The sequence below is a fragment of the Equus quagga genome, unplaced genomic scaffold, assembly GCF_021613505.1.
Source record: "Equus quagga isolate Etosha38 unplaced genomic scaffold, UCLA_HA_Equagga_1.0 153_RagTag, whole genome shotgun sequence".
NCBI classification, from domain to species: Eukaryota; Metazoa; Chordata; class Mammalia; order Perissodactyla; family Equidae; genus Equus; species Equus quagga.
Window position 1 is genome coordinate 2920361 of NW_025796915.1, and position 26998 is coordinate 2947358.

Sequence of the window (26998 nt, forward strand, 5' to 3'; positions counted from 1 at the left end):
GCACCCCCTCCACTCCCTGTGTGCTCCCTGAGGCCTGAGAGCAGGAACTGATTTTCCTGTGTGCGCTCAGCCCCAGCACAGGCCCGGCATTGAGTAGGGGCTCGATATGTGAGTAAGGGAGTAAGTGGCTGGTGGAGTGAGTGTGTGAGAGAGCAAGGAGGGTGAGAGTGTGCGGTGAGGCAGGGGTGGGGTGTGGGGCTTGGAGGAGGAGCAGAGCAGGAGACCAGCCAGGGGGGAAGGAGCTGGAGGTACCCACTCCATGCTGCAGGGCCCCTCCCCCAGGGGGCTGTGTGCCTCTTCCCACTTAGGGGCTTGGCCTTGGGATAAACTCCAGTGGATTTCCACAGTGGGCTTGATGCCCTCTGGGTCAAGCTGTGGTCCTGACAGAGTGGTGGCTGCCCTCCCCCACATTCTGCTAGGGAAGGATGAAGCCCAAGGACGTCCCCTGAGCCCAGCCTCGCTCTGGCCATATGCAGAACCACAGAGTAGAAAAACCTTGTTTTATTCAGCCCAGGCCTGGGCAATCTTGCTCTGTGGCATGGCCAAAATATAAAAAATAAAAACCAACAACCGACAAAATAACGCTGTAGAGAAAAGTTAAGTACAAAATTGGGCCTGGCATCCGGAATCCCTGTGGTTTCGGTCCACGTTTGCTCCCTGAGGCCGGCAGAGAGGGATGCCCCTGGCGTCCAGCTGCCCCTGCCTGTGAGTGGGGGGCTGGGCCCCTTGGGCCGGGTTTGTCCTGGCAGGAGGCTGCCTGGGGAGCAGGGCCTGCTTTGGGAAGCGGGGAGGTTGGCTGTCTGTCCACCCTCTCCGAGATCAGGATCTAAGGGAAGAAAGAGAGCAGGTCAACAGCAGGCTGTGGGGTAGGACCCCTCAGGCACTGTCAGCAAGGCCCCCACTGCGTCCCCAGCTCAGGGCTTCTCTTCCACATGGGCAGGCAGGCAGACCTCCATTTCCTTCAATGCTCTGGGCTCAGGGGATAGGGGCTGACTCCTCAGCCCCAGCTCCAGGAAGAGGGCTTTCAGAGACTCGCCCACCCACCCTGGGCATGGTCTCATCACCATCCACTCCCCGTGCCCTGAGTCCCAGACTGTTTTCTAGGCCATTAGCAGAGCTGCTACCGTCTGGAAATACTTTCTTGTTTTTTCTAACTCAGTGCTTTTTTTTTAAAAAGCCTCCTTTTTCCTCTTCAGAAACATGATCGAAACCCACAGGCGTCAGTCCCATGGCCGTTCTGGGAACGCTCCATCCGCTGGCTTCCTGTGCCTGGCCCTGCAGCCTGCCTGCGGTCAGGGTCGCAGAGACTCTCTAATAAGACCTGAGCCATTCCAAGCACTTATGTAAAGGGCTCAGAAAGAGGGCCTTGGCCTTCCCTGCGCCCGCAGGCCCCAGGGGACCCAGCTGGGGGCTTGGGGCTGCTGTTTCAATCCACCTTTTCCAACAGCAGGCGGGACTAGAGGGCGATGGAGGTTCCCTGCCTCCCTGTGCCGCCCCCTCCCCCTGCCCTTTTTGTCTTGTAGGCCCCTTCCTTCTTTCCTTCCTCCCTTCTTCTCCTTCTCTAGAATTGCATCCCAGAAAACCTCTACCATTTAGGTGTCCCCTGAATTCTGAAGGCCTGAATGAGACAGGCCCTGAGAAGTGAGACAGTGCTGGAAACCCACTGAAAGAGCTAAGTTGCTAGGGAGGGGGCAGGAGTCAGTCGTTACAAACACAGTCTGTGACCTGGATAATCTGATCTAATTCTGCCTATGAGGAGCCTAGTCTCTGTATTGAACTAGAGGCTGCTGTTCTCCTTTTTAGTACATATGGTGTGGTGGGGGCTGTGAGCAGTCAGGTTAGTGGTAGCAGCCAGCAGTGAAACGGCTGTCTGTAAGCAGGTCCTGACCCTGGTCACACACTGAGCCCTGACCCTGCTCATGGGCTAAACCTCTCATACCTGTCAACCAGTAATAAGTACACACTTTTGGGGAAGATGCTCCTCTGGGCCTTGGAATCTCTGCCATTTGTGCCCCAGTTGATGGACTAAAGCTCTAGGACTACTCTTTTTTTAAATGGAAGAGTTGCTTTGACCTGATCAAATATTTGAAATTCATACGGAGTAGGGTGGTGTTTCTTAGTGAGTCTGTAAGCAGGAGGTCCCTCTGCAAAGTACTTCATGTGGGAAATCAGGAGAGAGGCTGAGGACAGCCAGCCTGGGGCAGTGACAGCTGAGGACCCTTCCCAGGAGCCATGTGCCAAAGGCGTGGGCCCAGAGTTTGTCAAACCCCTTGACAACAGGGCCGAGGGACCAATGATGACTCATTCCAGGCAGAATCACTTGTATTTGGGACTGTGTAATTTAACCCATTTGATAAGGACACCGGTGATGACACAGCTGCCATTCACTGAGCACCACTGTGAAGGGTTCTTGAACATGCACAGACATCAGGCCTTTAAATCCTCCTCACAAGCCCATGTGGCAATTGCCACTTTTATGGCTGAGGAAGGCAATTCAGAGAAGTGAGGTGAACTGCCCAGCGTCACAGAGCGAGGAAGTCACAGAACCAGGATGGCAGAGCCCATGCACCTTCAACTATGCTGCCTCTTGCTGGTTTCCACTTGAGAATCTAGGGAGCCGCAGCCCAGATCAACACCTGAGGCCTGAGCCCCACCATGAGCACTCGATTTAGGGTTGGCATGGACAAGGTTCCTCCTGCTGAGCCTGTGGGCTGGGCCCGAAGGCAGCTGTGTTTGGCCGTCAAGGTGACCCAGAGTGCAGGTATCTTATGTACTTCAGGTGGCCCTGCCTGCTCCCCAGGGAGGAAAGGGGCTGGAGCAGGGAGAGTGGTGGGCAAGCACTTACTGGACGATTTTGCAGTTTGTTGCAGAAACATAGCGACCTGTATAGTGGATGTTGCATCTCACCACATTGTTGGTGAAGTCAGACTCCAAAACAATGTACTTCGGGTTCACATGCACCTGAAGAAGGGGAACAGAGGGAAAAGGGATCTGGTCGGGGGCTTCACTTCACTTGGTCACCAGGGAAGGTGGTGGAGAGGCAGACAGACAGACACAGATGAGACAGAGAGAGGGACACAGGGAAATGGAGAAAGACCATGCCAGACCAAGAGACACAGAGACAGAGATACACTGGAGAGACATGGGGAGATAGAGAGAGACAGAGAGACGAAAGAAGAGACATCTCACAGTCAAAGAAAACATCATTGGATCACCCTTATCAGAAGACGGGAAGCTTCCCCAGAGCCAGAGCCCAGACCAGCGGGCCCCACATGGGGCATTCAGGGTCAGAAAGGTCGAGACACTGCTCTAGGGAACACAGCAGTGAGTGAGGGGCCAGGCAGGGATCCCTGACTCTGAGGCTTGCACTCCTTCACCACGCATGCCTATCTAGATGACCTGTTGAAGGCCTGTCCGGTGCCAGGTGGCAACTCTGCCCTGGAGCCTGACACTCATTGAGATGATGGCCCAAGCATAACCTGTCTGAAGAAGAGCTGTTGGGACACAAGGAAACCTTTTAAATGTTGGATTAATTGGGGTTGGGGGTGGGGCTCCACTGGGGTAGGCTATACCACCTTATTTGCAGAACATTTAAGAACAGATGCAATGACGTTCCTCTTAAATCCTGGTGCATTCCTTTGGGGCAGGAACTGCACATTACTTATGCAGCTCAAATCCCCTGGGGCCCAGAACTCAAGAGGGGCCTTTGTACGTGTTTGGTGGGTGGATGAATGAGGGAAGGAAAAGAATACCCTTGACAACCTGGCCCCTGGGTGAGGCTGAGCAGAGGCCACTTTGAGCCCGCTGAGAGGTGCTCAGGATGGGGCTGCAACCAGCTGCTTCCGGGCTGCTGTGTTGTGAAGGGAGCCCCTCCAGCAGCCCGTCTTCACTGCCCTTCCTTTACTGAACTTTGATGTGGAGCAGTGGGTCCAGGGGACCTGGCAGAATGAGCCCCACCCTCGCTTTGCACTTGCTCAGAGGAGGCTGGGATTTGGCTTCCTCAGGTGAGGTCATGACAAGATTTGGCTTCCTCAGGTGAGGTCATGAGGACTGAGCCCCCATGTAGCCTGCATGGATGTCCCACATTGGGCTGTGTGTCCCTTTTTTTTCCCCTAAAGATTGGCACCTGAGCTAACATCTGTTGCCAATCTTCCTTTTTTTTCCTTCTTCTTCTCCCCAAAGCCCTGTAGTACACAGTTGTATATTCTAGTTGTAGGTCCTTCTGGCTATGCTGTGTGGGATGCCACCTCAGCATGGCTTGATGAGCGGCGCCATGTCCACGCCCAGGATCGGAACTGGCAAAACCCCGGGCCTCCAAAGCCAAGTGCGCAAACTTAACCACTGGGCCACGGGGCTGGCTCCAAGGGCTATGTGCCCTTACCATGCTTTTCTACTTGTCCATGCCAAGGGAGGGGGCACTGGAGTGAGGATACCTGGAGGAGGGGTTCAGGCCAGAAGGGACTATTGGGCACAGGAGCCCGTGGCTCTGCAGGGGTCACTGTGAGGAGCTGAGGATCTCTCTCAGAAAGGGGCAGTGTCCTCTCCCAGATGGCAGAGAGCCTGCCTTTCCCCCAGACAGGAGGATGGACTACATGGCTCTCCACGTCCTCTCTCACTTAGGGAAGACAGAGTCACCACCTCCTCCAGCTCACCACACCTGGGCAGAAGGTTCCTTGGTGTCTTTATGGAAAGAGGCTGTGTCTACCTGACGCTAAGACCTTTGGATGGGAAGCGCAGACCTCCAGAACATCATCAGCAGCTCAGCAGCTGCGGAGGAAGCACACCCAGAGGCTGAAGCAGATCTCAGAGGTGGGCAACAATGAGCATGAGCCGTAGGTTGGAGGGACTGCCCCAGACCAGGAAGCCCACCTTGAGGATGTAGTTCCCGGGCTGCACATCGGTTATGTCAATCCACTGGCAGTCGATGTCCGCATTGTAAGTGTCATAGCAGCCTGGGCTCAGGCCCTGGGAAAAGGGACAGGAGTAGAGGTTGGGGTGCTGTGTACTCCTCAGAGCCACCCCATGCCCACTTCAGCAGCCTGGGGCCTCCTTATGCTTCACCTCCACCCTCGCCCAGGGCAGCCGCTCAGACTGGTTCTGCCCTTCTAAGCCCACTGGGTAGGTGGACCAGAAAGACAATAGAGAGATATAACAGACATATGGGAAGGATGAAATGAAGGAGGGAGGAATGGATAAAGAGAAAGACAGGCAGGATGGACATTCTGTGGATGTTTGGACAGACTGACAGAAAGATGGATCTGGGTAGACAAATAGGCAAATGGAACATCATGCCATCTAGATGTCACTGGAATGTTCCTTTCTTTCCATGAGCAGACACACCTGGGAATGATACAGGAAGGGGCCTGGGCAGGGGTGGAGGGCAGTACCCACGGGGTCCTGTGGTGGCTTGAGGACTGGCGAGAAAACCCTCACTCTGACTGAGCTGAGCAGCCAGGATTCTTGGCACTAGCGTGTCCTCAGATTGGCCCAGCCTCCCCGTCTCCTCTGGGTGGGGCTCCATCCTGCACTCCTGTGGCCCTGCCCCACCTCTCTAGCCCAACCTGCGTGTGAGAGGTGCAGGCGTAACGCTTGAGGTTGCCGAAGTCGCAGGTGCTGTCCTCCAGGCAGAAGCTGGCCTTGTGGCCCTCGGCTACCTTCTTGCCTGTGGCTGCGTCCAGCAGGTCATAGTGGCTGAACTCGTCCATGCTGTGGTAATGTCTTGGGCAGAGGAGAGGAGGGGGGAGAATAGAGCCTGGTCACCCCGGGCTTCCCACCCCACTGCCCTCCTGAGATGGGCCCGGGCACCCTGCTGTGAGCAGCCTCCTGACCAGTCTAGGCTCCTGAGGCTCCTTCCTCCCCTATGTGCCACAGGGCAGCATCTCTGGTGTCCCCACCTAGCCGTGTCGCCCCAGGAGAGCACCTCCTCAGGACTCCTCATTTGCTTTTGGGGTCCTACCTGTGTTGGCCTCCCTTGGGCAATGCCCTGTATTCTAGACATTTCCATCCCTTATCGAGACTGATCTTTCTATGTCCCATCTTCCAGTCCAGCTTTTGCTATGGCTCCTCTGAGAAACTCTTGCCCCAAAGGTGGATTCTTGGCAGACAACACCTCACCAGGGCCCTCCCACCAGCACCTACCCCTCCCAGAGGCTAATGGGGGAGGGGAGCTCAGACACAAAGCCCCTGGCCCAGAGGAGAGACTGGGAGAGGCAGGCCAGTCCACTCACTGGTGGCAGCTGTGCCACTCCCAGGTGTGCCGCGGCCGGTTCGGGAGGAAGTCTGCCGTGCCCTGGTTCTTCACGCGCTGGGGGAAGCGCAGCAGCACCCGCACGTCGTAGTCGGTGGCCTCCGGGGCATAGGCTGTGCTGTGGCGACAGGTGGGGAGACCAGAGTGGGGCTGGGTATCATGACACTGACACCCAGAAGGCCGACTTGTCCCTGAAGATCCTTACATCTGACCCCTGCACTGTGGCAGAGGCTCAGGCCTCTCCCCCTCTATCCTGACCTCCACCCAGGCCTGGTTGTCCCCTCCTTTCTGGTCTCCATCATGTGGCTAGCAGCTGCCACTGGAGTCTTTCTAAAGAGCATCCAGCCTGAGAATGGCCCTCTAATGACTGCAGGTGACTCTCAGCTGAGGACAGCCCCTGGGGGTGGGGGCACATCAAAATCTTTGGAGAGCTTTTTAAAAATGGCCCTATCAAGGATATTCTGGTAAGTTTTTCCTTCTCCAGACAGAGCCCTAAGTGTTGACTGAAGTATGCCATGTCTTGGGTGTGGGCCTAAGAAACAGACTCAGGCTCTTCAATGTCAAATCCTCTTCACTTTCCTGGTCCTCTCTGCCCTTCGGCTCCCCCACAAACCCTGGGTTCCAGCTTCCAACACTGTTTCCCAAATGGACATAACTCTTTCACTAATCTGTACTTTTGCCCATGCCGTTTGCTTGATCAAGAACTTACCCAGCCTCCTAGACTCAACTCAGGCCCCCTCCTCCAGGAAGTCTGCCCTGATTGCCCCACTTACAGGAATCCTGACTGCCTGAGAGCTTTAAGAGCACTGCCTGCAGCAAACCTGATACCACATGAGCTAGGTTGGTAAGACTAGGCCGTCACTCCCTGACTGAGTGGCTTCAGGGCCAGTGACCTGCCCCTTTCTGTGCAGGGAACCCCAGCCTAGGGCAGACTGCCTGCTCCCAGTTCACTCACTGACCCCAGTTCCCAACTGAGATGGGCCTTGAGAGAAGAGAAATAAAAAGCGAAAGGAATGAGGGGCAGCAGTGAGGGCGCATGCTCACACAGACACACACACACAGACACAGACACATACACAGACACACACACAGAGACACACACACAGAGACACACACACACACACCAGGAGGGCTGGCTGAAGGCTCCTCCCCTCTTCAGCTGACTGCAGACAGCTGTCGTGGCCAGCCCCAGGGGCACTTCCCTGGCACTCATTAAGGTCTGGGTCTTAAGGCCAGAGGCAGGAGGTGGCCAGTCACGGGGATTAGCTCTCTCTGAGAGGATGTCTGGACAACAGGCGGTACAGGCTCCTGTCTGCCAGGACGTAAGGCTCTTGGCCTTGTCTAGGGAAGGCTTGGAATCTGTCTGTGTCTGGATTGGAACAAAACATCCTCCTTCCCTCTGTTCAGTTAAACCCTGCCCTTCTGTTCGGCTCAGCACACCGTGGGAAACCATCAGGATCTAGGTTCTAGGCCCAGCGTGGCCACAAGCTCATGGTGAGACTTGGAGTGAGTCCCTTCCCTCGTCTGGGCTCTGCCTGCTGTCTGTGAACTGGCATCAGTTTGCAGCCCACACTTTCAATGGCCTCTGAGGGCCCTACCACTCCAGGGCTTCAGCTCTGCTGCACTTTCTGGGTCTGTATCCCCACCCAGCCTCCTCCGGTGCCTCAGACCTTGCAGACCTCTCCCTTCTCTGACCTCACACAGCTCCAGCCTGCAAACTGCTCATTCTAGCTCTCCTCCCACTCCCTGTTGCTTGGTTCTGTCATCGGGGCGTGGGTGAGTGGCCACTCTCTCCAGCTAGCCCAGGATATCCCCCAGGCAGAGCCCTGCCTGCCTCCTCCCCAGCCCATCTGGAAGCTCAGGTCTGGCACATGGGATGCTCCATGAAGATGGGCTGATTAAGTCTGGCTTTGACTCAAACTCCTCAAAACTCAGCTTCAATGGACTGCCATGGAGGCTGAGCGCTCCTCACCACTGAAGGAATGGCAGCAGGAGCATTATCCTTATGCTGTCTTCCCAGGGACAATGGAGACAAGACCTGAATGGGCAGGTGACTGAGTGGTACTCAATGTGTGGTCCCTGGACCCGGGCCAGTTCACGCATTGTTTATTGCCAGGCTATAATAAGACAAGGAACTTGTACCAGCATGTAAATCAACTACATCACTAATCACACTGCTTAGTTCAGCTGACACTATTGTTTTTTGAAGCAGAACTTTCTGGATGAAGAAAGCAGTGAGTTGAGTTACGTTCTAGGGCAAGCTCCTTATCTTGTTACAGAGAGAACAGTTGTGGTCAGCTATTCTGAATGGCAGTGGACTAGAGGTTCCATACTTGAGAAAATGTTAGATTCCAGAGGGCTTCCTAGATTCCAAAAAGTGAAAGTAAACAGAATTCAAATGTAAAAAAAAAAGCAAATGATTACCCAAAATAGGTGCTTTCAATATAGAGGGATGTCAACAAAAGACGTAGGGCAATACAATCTTTAACTAGTTCTTCTAGCACAGAGAGATGTCCCCAAAGCATACACATCTGAACAGAACATTCGCTGTTAATAAATTCAGAAGCAGAATCCCCCAGGAATAATGGAGAGTTGGCTATGCTCACCTTCTGGGTTCCTGTAAACTGGTGTCCTCTTCTCCTCTCTCCAGTGCAACCCATAACTAAGGCCTTTGTCACCCATGACCCCTGCCCCTGCTGTGACCCAAGCAGAGGCAGCCTGGGCCAGCGGAGGCCACAGCTGTCCTCCCTGGTGATAGCTCCATAATCCTGCCCTCTATCCAGAAGGCTCCTCCCCTGATAGGACTTCCCAGGGCCCTTGTGGGAGTATTGGGACCCTGGGCTCCCCATGAGGAACCTTCTCATGAGGCAGCTCAGATAAGAAAGGTTTTAGTTCCTCTTATTGCTCCCAGTTTCCTGATGGGGCAGCATATACCTTCAGGGCCAGTGTGAAGATTAAATACCATGGCAAAAGTGAAGTTCCTCATATAGTGATGCAAACAGCAATATCAGATAATTGCTTGTTCCCTCCCCCCCCGCCCCCCCCCCCCCCCCCCCCCCCCTCCTTTGGTGCAGGTAAGGCTCACAGATGAAAAGGTCAGGGTCCTGAGAGGCTCAGACGCTTAGCCAGGGGCATGCAGCTTGCAGGCAGCCTGGCTAGCATGAGCATGGGTTCTGGATGACTCCCAGGAACTGTCCTGACGCTCCAGGCTTCGCCCTCAGCTCCTTACCTGGCCAGACACTTCTCTTCTGCAGCACAGCGCAGGGAGTACAGATGGGCTCTCTGCACGTACGTGGATGCTTGCACGTAGTTGGGGTCCGGGACCAAGTCAGGGAGACCTGGAGTGGGCAATGGGAAAGAGGGAGGAGGGAGGAAGAGCATGGCATTGAGGAGGGTCAGGCTGGCCACAGTCAATGCCCAGAGACCTCCCCAACCCCCAACACCCTTTGCCATTCTTCTACACAGGCTGTCACCTTCTCCTGGAAGCCTCCCAACCTGAGCTAGGTGTGTGACTGGAACCATTTTCCCTGGGCACAGGTGTGAGGTCAGGGAGCAGAAGCTCACCTCTGGGGCTCCATGCTGTGGGAGCCGCTGAGACCCCTGGCAGAGCTGGCACACGAGCAAGATCTGGGAGACAGGGCAGAATTTGGAGAGCCAGAGAAGAGGAAAGGGTATTCTTGGGAGGAGCAGTAGCATGAACAAGGGCCTGGAGGCAAGACTGAGTGAACCAAGTAATTTCCTGACGGAGACACTCCCCTCCATGTCCTTATTCCCCAGGCCTCTGGGCACCAGCCCCTGACGCCTCTGCTCCTTTCACCCCTGCAGCCAGCATTCTTTGTGAACCACCAAGAAAGCCCTGGGCTTCTGGCCCAGAGTGGGTCCAGGAAGGCTCGTGGGCAGAGCCAGGTGAATGGCGGTTGGCAGCAGTGGAGAGGGCAGGAAGGGGTGGGCTAGCAGGAAAACACATCCCCACAGCAGGCTGCTGACCAGGCAGGATTCTCAGCCTGGGCGCCCAGCCCAACCTTCTCAGGATTCTTTTCTTCCTGCCGTTGGCCCCCCAGACCTGACCAGGCCCTCCCCTGTCTGCAGCCTCTGGCCTCCAACCTGCTCCCTCCCCTGCGGGGCCTAGGGCCCAGGGCCCAGGGGAAGTCTGCAGTCCACTCCAGCCTTGTGATCACATGGTGCTAGAGCCAGGGGGTCTGACATTCTGCCTGCGCCCTCTATGTACATAAGTTAGTCCCAGTGAGAGCTATTAGGAATAAGCAGAAACCAAATTCAGGAGTCCAGACCCCATCCGCATGGAAGAAGAAGAAATGAACTTGATGGTGGGAATGTGGGAGCGGTGGGGCATAGGGTGGGATGGGAGGTGGGCGGGGAAACCCCAGAGCCCTGGGCTCCATCTCAGCTCTGCTACCGACTTAAAGGGGAGTGGGCAGGGGCCTCTATGTCCCCTCCTCTCTCAGGCTTCAGGGATTCTGGCAGATAAATGATAAAATGAGGCTGTAAGTTCCTCTTAGCTTCTTTCAAGCCCTCTGCTGGTGGGGGGCAAGCACAGTGAGGGGGCTTGAGTCACGCAGACAGGCTTCCAGCACCCTCCTCTTGCTGCCAAAACGGTCTTGTCAGCTTTTAGGTCCAGAAGATAAGGCAGAGGAGGACTCTGGCTTCTAAGCCTTTCACAGAAGTGTCTGCCTGCATGCCACCTCTCACACACACATCCCTTGGGCTCCCAGACCCTAGGCTGCTCACCCTGGGGCCCAGGCTTCACGCGGGAGCAGCCAGCGTGATCTCACCTACTGGGAATGAAGAGGAAGCTTGGAGCACAGGGGTGGGTGAGGATGAGGTGGCTCCTGGCTGACGGGGGCCGTCTTGGCCAGCCTCAGTCCTCTTACTCAAGCCCCCAGGAATGCCTGCAGTCATTCCCAAGGGATCCCCGGGCCTTCAGAGCAAGGGGCCACCTCAGGGCCAAGCTGGCTCTTACACTCTGGTCCCCAGAAGCCTCTACGGGAAAAGTGAGGAAGACAGGAATGGTCCCCTTAGCCATCATCACAGTGCCTTTCCCTCAGCAACATGTTGGGGTAGGTCAGCTGGGCCTGAAGCCTCACGAGACCCAGCATTTGGCACCAGACAGCCCGCCTCCCCCACTCCGGGCCCGGTTTCAATAAACACTGCACAGATGGCTCCACAAAGCTTTTCTGGCCCGACCGTTCCTCTCTAGGCCATTCCATGAGTTGGCTGTGCAGTCCAGGGAAGTTAGAAGAGCCAGCTGAGAAAGAGGCCAGGGGTACTCAGGGCCAGCGAGGGCTGGTGCCACTCCTGGCCTCTGACTGAGCCCTATGGTCACCCTGAGCTCTAATCCTGGCCACACACTGAGGTTTGATACCTATCAACAACTCTGAACCTCAGACTCATTGTTGATGGACTAAAAGCTCTGTACTTAAAAAAAAAAACAACAAAAGCACCTTAAAAAGAACTGCTTTCACATCGTCAATCCTTTTTTATTATAACCGAGTGGAGTGAATTTGTTTTGCAAGCTCCAGAGCCATGGGGGAAGGGCACTTGTAGCGTCTACATGTGGGGATTCAGGAAGAAGACTAAGGACAGACACCTCAGAGCTGCTGGTCACCATCTGAGCCCTGACCTTGGCCACAGATGACCATCCTCCCCTCACTGTTGAGGAATCTTAGGTTTAGGCAGGTGCCTCCTGCTCCAGGAAGTCTTCCCTGACTGGCAGTGACATTCCAGGCTGCACACACTTCTCCTTTCTCACTACTAGATCTGTATTGATCTATAATTAGATTTCATCATATTTGCCTGTGTCTACTCCCCTCCAGACTATGCGTTCCCTGAGGGCAGGGCCTGGGTCCCACTTACCCGCTCAGTGGGGCAACATACCATGCACTGGAGCTGACTGACTGCCCCATCCATCAGCCTTTCTCAGGCAAGCTTCTTGAATGGTTAGTGGCTTAATACTTTACCTTCCAATCATCCATGAGCATGTGCCACACCCTGTACCCTGCAAGCCCATCAGGGCATACACAGGTGCTGGAGGGAACTGAGGCTCAGAGAAGGCAACGAATTTGCCCACAGTCACACAGCAAATTGGGGCAGCCCCAGGTGGAACTCCCAGGTCCCAACTCCCTTCCAGGACTCCACTTGTCATTCTTCTTTTTATAAAAATGAACTTTTTTGAAGTATAATCTACATACAGTCAAATGCATAGATTTTAGGTGTAGAGTTTGATAAGTTTTGACAAATGTGTAGACGGTATAACTATCACCACAATCAAGCTATGGACTGATCCCACCATCCCTGAAAGTTCCCGCCTGCCCCTTCCCAGTAAACCGCTCTTCCCGTCTCTGCTTTTCCCCTTCCCAGGTAGCCACGAATCTGTTTTTTATTCACTTTAGATTAGTTATGCCTTTTCTAGAAGCAAAATGGAATCATTCCATTATTTTCTTTGTTCTACATCTCTGACCATCACAGGGGTCCTGTGACTCCCCTAACTGGCTCCCCGTGACTGTATTCCATCTCTGTCATCCTCAATGCCCTGGGGGAAGCTGCTGGAAAAGAGCTGGGAGTTCAGGCTGGGCACCCGACCCCCTTCAGATCCCCTGCCCAGGCCCCTGGGAACAGCAGGCCCCCTCCCTCAGCTGGTATGTTCTTCCAGGAAGGAAGAATGCCTCCTTCTCTGGCCTGCTCTCCAAGGAGGCATTCCATCAGTAGCCAGGCCTGCAGGCTCGCGCTCCTGGCCCCTCCACGGGCTGGGCGTGGGGTTGGGTTGTGTGACACTGGAAGAGGGCTGGGGAAATGCTTGCGCAGGGGCTTGTGGATGTAGGGGTGGGGCACAACCAGGCCCTCCAGGCAGGGTGGCCAATGTGGGATGAAGTCTAGTTATAACCAGACCATGTGCTCATCCCCCATCCCAAGAATTGTGCATTTTAAAGGAAGATCCTGAGAGAGGGTAAGGTTTATCAGAAGGCGGGGAGAACGTCAGTCATGGGATGTAATTTTAAGGAGGGGCTGGGATCTCTTACCAAAATACATGGAGTCATCCAGCCCTTGGACCTGGCGCTTGGAGACTTTATAAAGTAGATTCCAATGAAAACTTTTCTTGGACACTCCCATTTTAATAAATGCATAGAACTGAATTAATCATAATTCTCATTTTAGAGCAAACTAACAATTATCACTGGTCTATGCAAGGCTCCTCTCTTGTAATAAAATTTTTAACTTTCATCCTCACCTTTGACCTTCAGACATATCCTTGAACATCTGTGCCTCTGTTTAAAGTCTGCAGTGTGTTGGATGTGGGTATACAGTTTTAAAGTATATAAGTAATATTGTCTTATAGATCTCATTCTGTTTCTTGATTTTTCAGTCAACGTAGACTTTTAAAATCTATCTAGCTCATTGCTTGTCATTGCTAAATAAGATTCTACAGTCTGCACCCTCCATGGCTAATCTAGCCAGTCTCCTGGGGATGGACCCTTGGGGATGGAGCTGACCACTCAAAGGCTGGGTGGATGGTCTTGCCCAGGCTACCCAGGGAGGCCCCAGTCACCATCAGTGTCCTGCCTTCTGCACCAGGTGGTAGACAGGAACCTGACTTCTTACCCTACTCTGTCACAGACCTACTGTGTGATCTTGGGCAGGCCTGGGCCCTCTCCAGGCCTCACTGCCTCCATTGATCCAGATCTGATTGTCCTCTATCCCACTCAGGGCTGGAAGCCCTGGCCGGCCCCCTGTGGGTGCTCTTGCCCAGAAGGAATGCGCTGACCGTGCGGGCTGTGCACATACAGATTCAGGCTGTACAGAGCCCCGGCCAGGGTTGTGGGGGACACTGAGTCACAGGGCAGCAAAAGCCCCTGGGATGGTTGAAGCTAGGCTGCTCAGCTGGGGAGAGGGCGGGCATGAGTGAATCAGGTCCCAAGGCCATTCTGCAGGCAGCCTCTGCTCTGGAAGAAGCCTCTGTCAGACCCTGCAGGGCAGTAAAGACAGAGTTGAGGGACAAGGACCAGCGTTCTGCATCCCCACTCTGCCCCTGGAGCTTCCTCTGTGGGGGATCCCTTCACACTGTCTCTTGGTGGCCAATGTGCTCAGGCCCAGCCCACCCTGTCCCCTCCACCCCCAACCCAGGCTGAGCCTAGAGCTGCTAGCTGGCTCACATGCCAGCTTTCTGTGGGAAGCTGACCATCGCCTTCCCCTTCCCTGGCAGGACCCAGCTGGGGCCGTCTTGTGGCAAAGACTCAAGCAGGTGAATTTGCCATCTCATCCAAACCCCCACTGTCTAGGTCTCTTCCATCTTCTTAGGTTCAATTCCCCCACCTGCGTGATGGGCAGACCGGACTAACTGGCCCTTGAGTGCAGGTTGGATGGCTCCATAAATACTTGGGAGATTAAAATATTTTCAGGAGCTATTCAGTCCATTCCCCAGCCTTGGGCAAGAACCCAAGACCTCTCACAACCTCTACAGACAATACTTTAGCAGCCAGGAAATTTGCCCACCGTCTGACCTAAATCCTTCCGGCTTTATGAGAAATCTGTCCCCTTGTGCTCAGTGGTTCCTGGAGGCTGCCCAGTGCACAGGGCCTGTGGGCACATTCCTGTTGCTTGCCCACATCTCACCTGTCTTCCTCTTGGCTTTCCCTTTTCTGTGGTTTCCATAAACCTCGTATCCTTCAAAATCTTTCCTCCCCACGCCTCCTGCTCACAAGAAGCAGATGAAGGAAAGTGGAATGCAAAATGGCCTTAATCTCTTGAGCCCGGGGCTGGAGGATAAACAATGTCCAGCAGGAACTGGTCAGTCAGTTGTGAAATACGTGCAGAGCGGGATGTTTTGGCTCACGCAGCTAGACTGCAGAGGAGCCCCTAGGTGGGGAAAGCAGTAAGCTCACGGAATAAAGATGAACCAGGAAGGCCTCCAGGGCAGGAGCTGGCAGCTCGGTAGCCTACAAAATTATCATCTAATAATCGGCACATTAAATTGTTGGCACCAGCCTGATGGTGCCACACCTGCATGATGAGCAGACAGCCAAGGTGGCTGTAGGATCCACTGTGTCCTACCATAAAGGGCCAATCCTAGCCCAGGGAAAGTAGCTACCATGGCCATAAAGCCAGGTCTAGAACCTTCCATGGCTTCCCAACGTCTACAGAATCAAGCCTAGATTGATCAATCTCAGGGTGGCAGCTAAGGCCTTCTATGGTCTGGCCTTAACCTGCCCTTCCAGATCTCTTAATCCCAAAGACCCATAGGCAGCTCTCTAGCACACCCGGACTTTTCTGCCTCTGGCCTCTGACCCCACGGTGCCCCTGTCCTGGAATTCCCTGCTACACACACACATGCGCGTACACACGGCCCAGCTTTGCCCTCCCTGGGATACACAGTCTTCAGGCCCCAAAGCCTACCTTGTTAGTCCTGACCACCCCTCTGCCACCACCCTGTGCCTCCCTTCCCTCTACCAGCACATGTCTGCTGCCCCCACCTGACAGGGAGAGGGGAGAGAGAGTCGGGTGGCAGCAATGGCCTCACTCAACTGTGTGGCGGGACCTGACTCAGAGAAGGGGATCTGTGTGTGTGTGTTCACCTGGGGGAACTGCCCTGGAAGCAGGCCGGGCTGCGCTGGGAGGAGGCCGACACTCACCTTTGGCAAGTTAGCTCCCTTCCCCGTCGGCCAAGCCTTCTGCCGCCTCCTTGCACACCTCGCTCACTCACACGCTTCTCAGCATGAACACAGCCCCTACCTGTTCTGCCCTCCCACGCTGTAGGCTCTGCTTAGTGCCGCCTGCCCCCATCTCCAGAAGCCTTCCTGCATGCCACAGTCTCCTGGGTTCCCTCCCTGCCCCTCAGACCCTTCACCGTGACCTGAAGTTTTAATTTTTCTTACAAAACCCACTCGGCCCACAGCCTTCCCTCTCAGCTTATGACCACTTCATCCTCTCAGCTTCACAGACCATAATTCTTCACATTATGCCTGACCCCTCTGTCTTACATCCCACATCCAATCCATAAGAAATCCCATCAGCTCTCTCCAAAATATATCCTGAATCTGACTTCCCACCACCTCTGCTGTTACCACCCTGCCTGGCCACCATCATCGTGGCCTGGATCTCTGTGCCAGCCTCCTCTTGGTCTCCTGCCTGCCTCTCCACTGTGCATTGCCAGCATGGCAGCCAGGGACCCTGTTTAAATGTCACTGCTCAGCTCAAAGCCTGAAGTAGCTCCCCAGTGCACGGAGAATAAAAGCCAAAGTCCTCACAGCGGCCTACAAGGCCCTCCATGGTCAAGGCCCCCCATGGTCAAGGCCCTCCATGGTCAAGGCCCCCCATGGTCAAGGCCCTCCATGGTCAAGGCCCTCCATGGTCAAGGCCCTCCATGGTCTAGGTCCTCTTATGCCTCGGACCCGTCTCCTGTTATGCCCCACTCCTAAGCCGTTCTGCTCTAGCGACACTGGAACTCACTTGAAAACCCCAGGGAATTCCTACCTCAGGGCCTCTGCACTGGCTGTTTCCTCTGTCTGGAATGCTCTTCCTGCAGAGAGCTACAAAGACTTCCTTCAAGTCTTTGTTCAAATGTCACCTTCATGAGGCCCACCCTGACTACCTATGCAACCTCCCCCAACATTCCAGATCTCCCTTACTTATCTCTGTTTTTTCCCCAGCACTTGCCACCTTCTATTACTTGTTTATCCATAAAAATATAAGATCCACGGGGGCAAGGATTTTGTCTTTCTTTACACTAATGAATACCGAGCTCCAGCCCAGCTCCCAGTACCCAGGAAGGCACTCAATGAGTATATGTTGAATGGCTAAATTTTCTCAGGAGATGAGATCTGCTCTCCTCAGCCAGAAGAGAACCCCTGGGGGAAGGGGTGGGTGGGACTTTGCCTGCCGCCCAGCTGCAGGCCTAGGTCTCGGTGCGCAGCATGTTCTGGGAGATGGAGAGACAGGCAAGATGGAAGTGGGCTTGGGCCGCTGCATCCTGCTTCTGGGCTGAGACCTTGGTGAAGACAGGGATGGGTCCGGGGCACCCCTGAACTGCCTGCACCAGCTCAAGGCCTGGCACCTGGGTGCCCTCGGCGAGCACATGCACAAATACCTACACCCCACAAAGCGGCTGGGGGCATCTGCCTGTGTAAGCACAGACCTCATTATCAAGCAGAGCCTGGGCCTGATTCCAAAAGTCCTTTCCTTTGGAAAAGGATTCGCTTTGGAGTTGGAAAGCCTGTGGTTCCAGTTGGCCCATGAGCAGGAGAAGGGGTGGGCTGTCTCCTGAGGCTTTGATGGCAAAGGCCTCTCCGGCCTCGCCCTCCCCACCTGAGTCCCTTCCTGCTCTGGCATTCTGCCACCAGTATCACCCCAGTTCCAGGTGATACTGAAGTGCTCAGTTTCTGGGTGCCCATCAGCAAGGGGGAGAGGCACTCAGGTGCAGCCCTGGCTCTGTAATCCTGAACGCAGACAAAAAGGCCCTCTGGGTCCAGCTGCCTGTGGCGAGGAGGCCGCTGGGGCAGGGCAGGGGAGGGGACAAGACCCAGCCTCTCCTTCCGGCCTCCTAGCCAACTGCTGCTCCGCAGGAATGCCTGGCATGGAATTGGAAGCAGGTGTGGGCTGCGTGGGTGGACCACCCGCCTCCTCCCCTGGCCCTTCCTCTCCTGCCATTCCAGCCACTGCCCTGGGGAGTTTTCTGTGTGTTCTTGGCTTGGACAGGAATGAGGTGGACTCAGGCTGGGACTACTGGGGAGGGGTGTCCCTTTGGCGATGAGAGGACATTGAGAGGGGCCCCCGGGATGAGAGGAGGGACGGAAGGCCAGAACTCCCAGGCCACGTGCAGCAGTAGCCTGGTGCTTGGAAGCCCCTAATGACTCCCCAGCCTGCTCTGCCACCACCCCAAAAGGCTCTGTGGGGCCTGCAGACTCAAGGAGAAAATTCAACTGTTGGTTTTCCAGGGGTTTTAGACCTGAGGGAAACAATGAACACAGAGACAAACCCTTCTCTGAGCAGCAGGGGCAGCGGGAAGGTTGGCGTAGTCCAGTGGGGTAGAGTCAGCCTGGGTCTAAGCCCGGCCACTGATGAACTCCGAGACCTTAGATGAGTTACGGAACTTCTCTAGCCTCAGTTTCCTTGTCTGTGAAATGCAGGTGATACTACTATCTAACAAGATTTCTGGGGGGATTAAATGAAAAAATGAAAATACAAGGCTTGGTATGGTGTCTGGCGCATGTTAAGGGTTCAGTAAATGTCAGTTGCTGTTGTCCTTTACAGTAGGAGCCGTCTCTTCCTGCAGGGACAGTCCAGTTCGGACCAGGGGAGAGAGGATGTGGCTATGCAAACTGGATGATAAGAGAGGAGACAGGAATTCTGCCTGCGATGAGGCTGCCCAGGATACTACTTGTTTGTTCTGACACTAGTGACCTTCGACTGCCGAATGGGGAAGGAGGAAGTCGACCCAGTTCCCTCTGCCTCCACAGCAGTCTGACCCTTTACCATAATGTCCTTGGCCTGAAGACTCCACTTTTTCCAAAGGAGCGACTTGAGACAACTTCAGGGAAGGAAGGAGGGATGCTGAGCTGTGATTCTGTCTCCATCAGTCACCAGTTATGTGACCTTGGGCAAGTTGCTTGACCTCTGAGGGCCTCAGTTTTTCATCTGTGAGATGGGGACAATAATAATACCTAGAGTTGTTATGAGGATTAAGTGACTAATTGTAAAGTTCCAAGAGGAGTGTCAGGCACGTGCTAAGAACTATACAAGCGTTGGTTAAATAAATGTTCTGGAGTCTGCAGGCAGAAGGACAAGGCCTCACACCACCACCACCCTGGGGAGGTAGTCTTCACTTCCAAGCCTTGCATACTCACTGTCCCATCTCACCCTATCACAACCAGTGCCTGGAACACAGTAGGCAGTCAAACATCTGTGGAATGACCAAAGGAATGAATGAGAAAATAAATTTATTTTTAGGTAAATACCTAAAAATTTAGGAAAAAAATAATGTATGGTGGTTGAGAACTCAGGATGGGGAGTCATGCAGACTCAGATCCTGGTTTTACTACTAAGAGGTTGTGTGACAATCAGCAAGGAGTTTGTCCTCTTATCTATGAAATGGGACTAGTAATGGTACCTGGCTCGTGAGGTTGCTGCGGGAATTAAGGGAGATGATGCATAAAGTGCCCAATATATGCTAGCATAATTATCCCCTGTGGGTGCAGCCAGGGGACCTAAGACCCAGAGACGGGAAGCTGGTGGAGGCGGCCCAGGCTCTCAACCTGCCCCACCTGGCTCACAGGTGGAACAAGGGTCCTCCTGGGTCAACTCAGTGCAATGCAGAGATGACAGGCTTGGTTTGAATTCTGGATCAGCCACATCCAGCTGTGAGACCTCCCTAGTCTCAGTTTTCTCCTCTGTACCAGAGGGCCATACTCTCCACCTCTGCACGGGGCTGTGAAAGTGAATGAAACGGCACATTTCAGCCACTAAGCTCAGCAGGTGCTCTTCAGCCAGGCTGTTAGTATCATCCTGCCTTGGGCTCTAACTCTGGACACCTGTTGGGTGGAGGCCTGCTTCTGTCCTTCCCTGCATCTACTCCAAGCCCTGTGGAGGTGGGTAGGTGACCTGGGGTGGGGGGTGCAGCCCAGGCAGTGGGGGTAGGGGCAGGGAGCTAGAGCTACACTCAGTGTCTAAGGGGTCCTGTCTGGTCCTGGTGCAGGAGGCTAGATGGATAGGGGAGTACCCTAGAAACTGCCCAGGTGTGCAGGAAATGAAACATCTAGGCCTAGGAGCAGCGGAGTCCCTACGGGAGATTTGGAGGCCTAAGAGAGGGAGAAGGAAGAGAAGAGAGGAAGGAGGGGCCTCAGGTTCTGGAGCAGTAGGCTAAAGCATTTAGATTTTGCCCTGAAGGCCTTGGTAGCCACAGACCTTGTTGAGCAGGAGAGTAACATGGTCAGTACTACATGGGTTTATCTGCCCCACGTGTAGGATGGACTGGTGAGGGAGAGGCTGGGAGCAGGGGGCCAGAGCAGAGGCAGCCACAGCTCCCTCCTGGCCTCTGATTGGCCGTGTGAAGTCAGGGACGGAGGACCCAAGCCAGGCAAGGCTAGTGCAGCCATTAGAGACGCCCCAGGAGGAGGCAAGGGCAGCCCACTCCATGTTACTTTCACAGGATGGCCAGAGCCAGTGAATCAGGCCAGAGGTGTAAGGGGGAGGCCCTGGGAGGAGGAGAGGTGTGCTTTCCCGGGGACTGGAGTCATGTTAGTCGGTACTAACACCACAAGCTCAGAGAAGCTAACGCTACAGGGAGGCAGGAGCAGAGGTGAGGAGGCTGGGAGGCTGGCTGTGATAGAGGGAGAGGCATAGTGCAGGAGACACGGCCGGGCCTGGGGAGCAGGATTTGCTCAGAGCCAGGCAAAGTATGTGACCCTCTCTGGGCCTCTGTTTCCTCGTCTTCTCTCGAGTTAAACATTTCAAAGTTGGAGACAATGGCATTGAGGAGGCCTTGGACACCCCCACCGAGGGTGGGACGGAAGAGGGTTCAGGCGCCCGAGGAAGAAACCAGGCTCCAGACAGACGTCTGGAAACTGCCCAAACATGAAGGGATGTGGGCGGTACCCACATGTGTTTGGTGTTGTGAGGACATGTCCACGCCCACACACACACAGGCCGCCAGCGCCCGGCCTCAGACCCTGGGGTGTGTGGCCAGGAGGAATGAGGTCAGTCTCGGAGAATCCGCCCTGGACTCCCACACCAGGCCTGGGGGTCTGATCTCAAGCACAAGGCTTGGCCCTTCCTGAACTGGGATTTTCCATGGTCCCGGCCTAGCAGGGTAGAGAGGGGGAACGAATGATGAGGGAGACAGTACTGCTCCTCTCTGGCCTCCCTGTGAGCCCCAAACCAGCCTACACAGCCCCCACTCCCACCCCACACACCATCCCCTCCATGACTGGGGAAAGGAGAGCTTGGAGGGGCTGACGTCCATCCCTGGCAGCAATGCTTGGGTACCTCCTCTGGGAAGACCTCCCTGAGCCCCAGCCCCTGACTGGGGCAGCCCCTCCTCTGAGCTCCCCTAGCCATCCCCAGTGCCTGCCCAATCACAGCACTGTCGTGCCCCCTCTGCTGTGCCTCCCCGGGCAGGTTTGGATTTGAGCAAACCAGCACACGGGGTTGGGCACCTAACATACCACCTTCATCGGAGAAATGTCTTTAACCCAAATGAATGTGGGGCTCAAGGGCAAGGCCAGCGGCCCTGCTAAGCACCAAGCACCGCCATTCCAGACATGCCTTGCCCTGGGCGGTCCCCTGGGAACCTTAAGAACTGACTGGCCAAAAAAGGGCCCTAGAAAACCCACTGGCCTGGAGCACAGATGCTGCATCCCAGGCCTGGCTCTGCCAGCAGTGCTGTGGCATTTGAGGCCTGAGTGTTCTCCTCTGCCCAGAGGCGGGGCGCTTCTGGCTGAGCCCCACTCTGCGGTCTTGCATTCTAAGAAAAGCTACCACCAAATCTTAGCACCCTTTAGGTAAAACATCCTCTCCTCCAAGGAGCTCTAGGAGCAGCTGATGCACTATTGTAATCCGCCCTGCTGCAGGGATGCAGCAGGACCAGATGTGGGCGAGGCCACGGTGGGCAGGAGGATGCCTCCTTCATCACATCACAGAAAGGCCCTCCATCTACCTCCTGTAGGTTCTCAAAGTGGGATTCAGCATGCAACTTGAGTGCTACTCCCTGGATGTGAGGGAGTGGGTGCTATGAGTGAGGACGCTCCTGTCCCCTAGCCTTGAGCTCCAGCGGTCCCTAGGGAGAGAGAAGCACCCCCTCCCCCCCATTCCTCTGCAGCGGCAGCCTCTCACCCAAGGTTGGTACGGCTGAAGACAAGGCAGCAGTTCCTGTGCTCACACAGGCAGAGAAGCAAAGGCTCCTCTGAGCCGCTGGGCCGCGAAGGGCTCAGCCCTCACCTAGTGGGCCTGGCACAGCACCCTAAGTGTGGAGCAGAGAATCAGAGCACTGATTGTAGCCTGAAAGAGGCAAGGCAGGGGTGGAACCCATGTGCACTGGGGACTGAATGGAAAACCTTGACCGAAGCTGACTTTGGATTTGCAGAGACAGAAACAGGAAGGGGAATTCTACGACAGCAGAGCATAACCATCCAGTCCCGGCCAGACCACTGGTGGGCCCTTGCCGCAGTAGCCCGCCTGCTGACAGCACATGGGGACTTGTTCATCTGAAGAAGGAAGGTTGCCCCCTCTACTGTGTCCTTGAGTGCACATGGCTTGGGCCTTCCCAAGACTAGGTCCTATCTTCCTCTCCACTGCCCCCCAAGCCAAAAAAAATCCAGAGAGGCCTGTCCACAGCTGTCTCCTGGAACTCGCCTCTAGGACCAGGACCAGGGTGAGCTGAGGGACGTGAGTGAGCCACTGGCCTGGGACACAAAATTTAAGTGTGCCCAAAACCTCAATAACCAAGATAAGTAATATTTGAGGCAAGATTTGTAAAAATTCAAATTAATGCAGAAAATGTGATGAACAAAACATCAAAATTTCAAACAGAGACAGGATCAGTATTGCTGATTTTTCAGTTTGCCTCAGGTTTGAATGTGGCTTGGCACGGCACCGTTACTGATTCTATTCAAAATGTGGATATTTTTTCATCATTTTTTTTGCATTATTTCTGATCTAAAAAATGCATTAAAAGATTACATATTTTGATTACTGAGTTTTTTGGCACCCCATGAAATTTTGTGCCATTCGCCTCTCTAGTCCAGGTCTTGCAGTGTTGCCTTGAGCGGACTCCTTACTGGTCATCTAGTCTGGACTCCTGCCTCTAACCTTCTGCCATTCAGGCCAAGCTCACACACACCCGGTGATGGTGCCGGAACGGAACGTGCCACACTCCAGAGGCATCCCCAACGCCTTTTCGACCCTGCTGCTCCCTGCGGCACCCTGTGAGGCTGGGACAGAGGCATCCCCAGGGCTGAGGACAGGCCCCGACTGGAATGCGGGAGAGGTAGGGAGAAGGGCTCCTTCCCTTTGTCCCCAAATGACCCAAGCCATGTCTGGAAAGTGCTTTCTTCCAAAGCCAGTCCCTCCACCCCTTACGCACCAAGCCAGGATCAGAGCCCAGGCGTGCCCGGCCAAATCCTGGCACTGACGATGCGTGGACGTGGGGAAGACTGGGAGGTGGGACGCACTGGGACTGTTGAGGGGGAGGGGGTCCTGCCTTAGCAGCTCCGGGGAGGCCTTCGCTAGAGGACAGAGGAGGGTTCACCAGTGAGCAGGCGGGCGGACAGCGGGGCGGCGGACGGTACTCACCGCGACCGTTCTGGGTGGGCCGGTACACGCTGCCCACGCTGAGGCGGCCCTGCTGCGCGCCGGGGCGCTCTCCCCCCGGCGGGGGCGCGTCCGAGCTGCGCACGGGCAGGTAGGGCGGCTCCAGCACGCGGAACGGGGGCTGCGGCTCCACGCGCGGCGGCGCGTAGGCCTCGGGCGGCACGTTGGCGTAGGGCGGGTACCAGCCGAGGCGGGGGTCGCCGCCGTAGGCGCCGCCGGTGGCCTGCGCGGCGTCGGGGCCCGGCTCGGGGTAGGCCTGCTCGACGCCCGCCGTGCCCTCGTGGTACAGGCTGTGCGAGTAGCGGCGGTCCAGGCCGTCGGCGGGCGGCGGCGGCGGCGGCGCGTAGGGCCTCTCCGGGGCCGGGTAGAAGCCCTGCGGCGGGTACTCGGGCTGCTCCTCGCCGCCGCCGTACTCCTCGTAGCGCGCCCGCGGCTGGAAGGGGTAGATGACCCCCGCCGAGGCCACCGCCGTCCCCGCGCCCAGGCCGCCGCCCCCGCTGCGGTAGTACACGTAGCCCTGGTCGTAGGTCCGCGTGGCGGGGTCGTAGGTCTCGTACTGGCTGACGTAGGGCGCCTGCGGGTAGGGGAACTGCTGCGGGAAGGAGGGCGGCTGGCGGTAGGTGGTGGCGAAGGCCGAGGCCGAGACCGAGGAGGCGGAGCCCCCGTGCCGTTGCTGGGAGACCGAGGTGCGGGCCCGGGCCATGCCCGTGCTGTCCCCGACGGCCACCTCGCGCCAGTTGTCGGGCACCTGGCCGAAGCCGAAGGGGTGCCGCGCTTGGCCGCGCACGGTATCCGAGCCCACGCGCCCGGGCAGGGGCAGGGACGGGGCCTGCCGACGCCGGGGGCCTCCGTGGCTGCGCCGCTGCGGGGCCTGGGGGGCGCCCGCCAGCAGCACCCGGGAGCTACTCTCGGCGCGCTGAGGCCGGGCCGGCACGTACTCTGAGCCCGAGTTGAGCAGGCTGTACACCTGCCCGTTGTTCTCCCACTGGATCAGCTGCCGCCAGCGCCCCGCGTCTGAGCCCTGCCCCGGCTGCGCCTGCTGCCCGTGCACCAGGACGCAGAGGCAGGCGCCCCACACCAGGGCCCCCAGCTGCCCGCTGGCTCGGGCCAGAGCCATGGTGGCCCCTCTGCAGAGGCCTGGTGGACCGAGAGGCTCTCAGGAGTGGCCTCCTGTGCGTGCTTCTCTTTCCACGGTCTCGAGGACAGGACGGCTCCTTGCCTGCCCCAGCTCTAGCTTTGTCCATCCTGGCCTTGTCCCGAGCGGGACGGCTCCTCCGATGACAGCATTTCGAGGCCAAGGGGTCAGGGCAGGGCAGGGGCGGTGCCCAGGGCTGCACGAGGCTCTCCGCAGGGCACCGGGCAGGCAAGACTGCCTGGGGGCCTTACATGGCCAGCCCGGCACTGGCTGGCCGCTGGGCAGGCGCTTTCCCACTCTGAATGAATAAGCAAGAGGCTGGGAGCGTTGGGAGGTGTCGGGCAGCCTGGTCTGCCTGCTGGGGCCTCCTCCGCGGGGCCCTATGGCCCGCCGGGTTTTAGCTATGTGGCCTGTGCCACAGCTGCTGTGCTCCCTCGGTCCCTGGAGCCCCCAGCCAAGCCAAAGACCTGTCTCTCAGGAAGGGAATGAGACAGGGAGTGGGAGGGAGCCTCTGGGGACTCAGGCCTGGTTAGTGGGGTCCTGGCAGGCAGATCAGGGCTGGGGTGTCAGCATCTCTCTGGCCATTTCTCCCTGCTTTGGACTCAGCATCCCTGGTCTCACCTTATTTATTGGCTTCTTGTTTGGGCTTGAATGAGCCCCTAGCTCCTGTCCACTCCAGACTCTGCCAAGGACCCCTGAACCCCCATTCCCTAAAGCCAATGCTAAGAGACACTCTTCTTGTTGGTGGGCCTCCTTGGGGAGATGTTGAACCCCAGCTGAGCCACCCTCTAATTCTGGACCCTCAGTTCTTTGGACCTGAGTCCAAAGGGGCTGGAGCTTCAGCCTTTTCCCTCTTGGCGTTCTTCTGGGTCTTACTCTCCGGGTCTGTAGAATGGGGTACACCCCTGTGCTGAATAGAATTTGTGAAATCATGGGAGAGATCATCTTCTCACCTGTCCTGTGTGGTTTGTGTCCTGCATCTGTTGAGTCAACATAACCTGGAAATAACCTGAATATGCACATGGCTCCAATGAAACACAGAGGCTATCTTTGATGTCGGAAAGGGGTCCTTGTGAGGCATTGTGCACTGTAAGCATAGAACAGCGGAAAGGGGGATTCAGGAGAAGTGGGCCTAGTCCTGTTGCTGTCATTAAGTTACTGGGTGATCTTGGGCAAGTCCCTTCCTCTCTCTGATCCAGTCGCCACATCTGATCAATGGAGGATTAGACCAAATGGTCCCCAAGAGTGCTTTGGGAGGTTCTCTGTTCTCTCTGGGGACAACAGAGATAGGAGGAGTCCCAGAAGCTTGAACACTTTGGTGTCCAAGAAATCACACTCTCAATGCCTCCCCTGGGCTGCCTTCTCCAGCCTTGCTCCTGGCAACTGGAGGGCAGAAGTTCCCCTCTTGTGCTTATACACCAAGTATGAAGAACCTGCTCTTAACTTGGCCCCTGCAGATTCCCCTTCTGGAAACTCCTGGAGCCCACCTTGGAAGGAGACAGCTAGAGTGGACATTCCTTGGGGACTCTGGACCCCTGCCCCCTCATCCTTGCCAGCCTGCATTTGTTCACCCGTAGCGCTGTGCCTCAGGGGGAGGCTTGGGTCAGGTCACTTGGGGCATCTGTCTACCTTCATAATCCAGCCAGCAACCATTCAACACAGGCCCCTCAGCTCCCCAGTGTGGGGTTTGGTCTGACTCCAAACAGGCCTCCTGCGAGGATTGGCTGGTTTGGCTGAGGACACCAAGCCAGATGCTGAGCCAGGCTCACTGAGGGCCGGGACCTGGAGGGTTAAGCCTTCCCTCCCTCCTGCCTGCCCCCTGCAGTGCTGGCCTCAGCTGCTTGGAATCTCTGGGGTCCTGTAGGGCCCTCCCGCCAGATGGGCAGCAGCACCAGGAGAGGAGGAGGAGAAGTGGAAACAGGCCTCAGGGTACCCCTGGCGGGGAGGGGAAGGGAAGAGGAGGAATGGAGGGAGGACAGAGGATGGCTGTGAGGTAGGGGGAGCCCCACTGGCCAGAGTAGAGAACGCAGGACCCCTCTTCTCAAGCCAGGCAGGGGGACAGGGGCTGCCTCAGGGCTTTCCAGCTATGGGGAGACCAGGGCACAGGCCAGCATGCTCAGCCGGCCTCTGCCTCAGAGCCAGCTCTTGGCATGAAACCCTACCCAGTGCTGGCTCCTGCTCCTCTTTCTTTTTTCTTAATAAGGTCGAATCAGAGTGAGTCAGAGGAGCCAAGTTTCCTGTTGGGCTCTGTTTGAATAAACTCTGCTCTGAACATAGCTTGGGCCTCTGCACAGGCTCCGCGGGCC

At 56.1% G+C, this 26998-nt stretch overlaps 1 protein-coding gene across 1 annotated transcript; it reads right to left on the reverse strand.

Annotated features, from left to right (window-relative positions):
• Window positions 1–486: 486 nt before the first annotated feature.
• On the reverse strand, window positions 487–24979 carry LOC124233124 (lysyl oxidase homolog 1). Its single transcript, XM_046650248.1, has 7 exons — window positions 23540–24979; window positions 9477–9585; window positions 6228–6365; window positions 5562–5718; window positions 4870–4965; window positions 2846–2961; window positions 487–826 (listed from the first exon to the last, which is right to left on the reverse strand). Exons 1-7 carry the CDS (start codon window positions 24672–24674, stop codon window positions 820–822), a joined length of 1758 nt encoding a protein of 585 aa, XP_046506204.1. The 5' UTR covers window positions 24675–24979; the 3' UTR covers window positions 487–819.
• Window positions 24980–26998: the final 2019 nt, after the last annotated feature.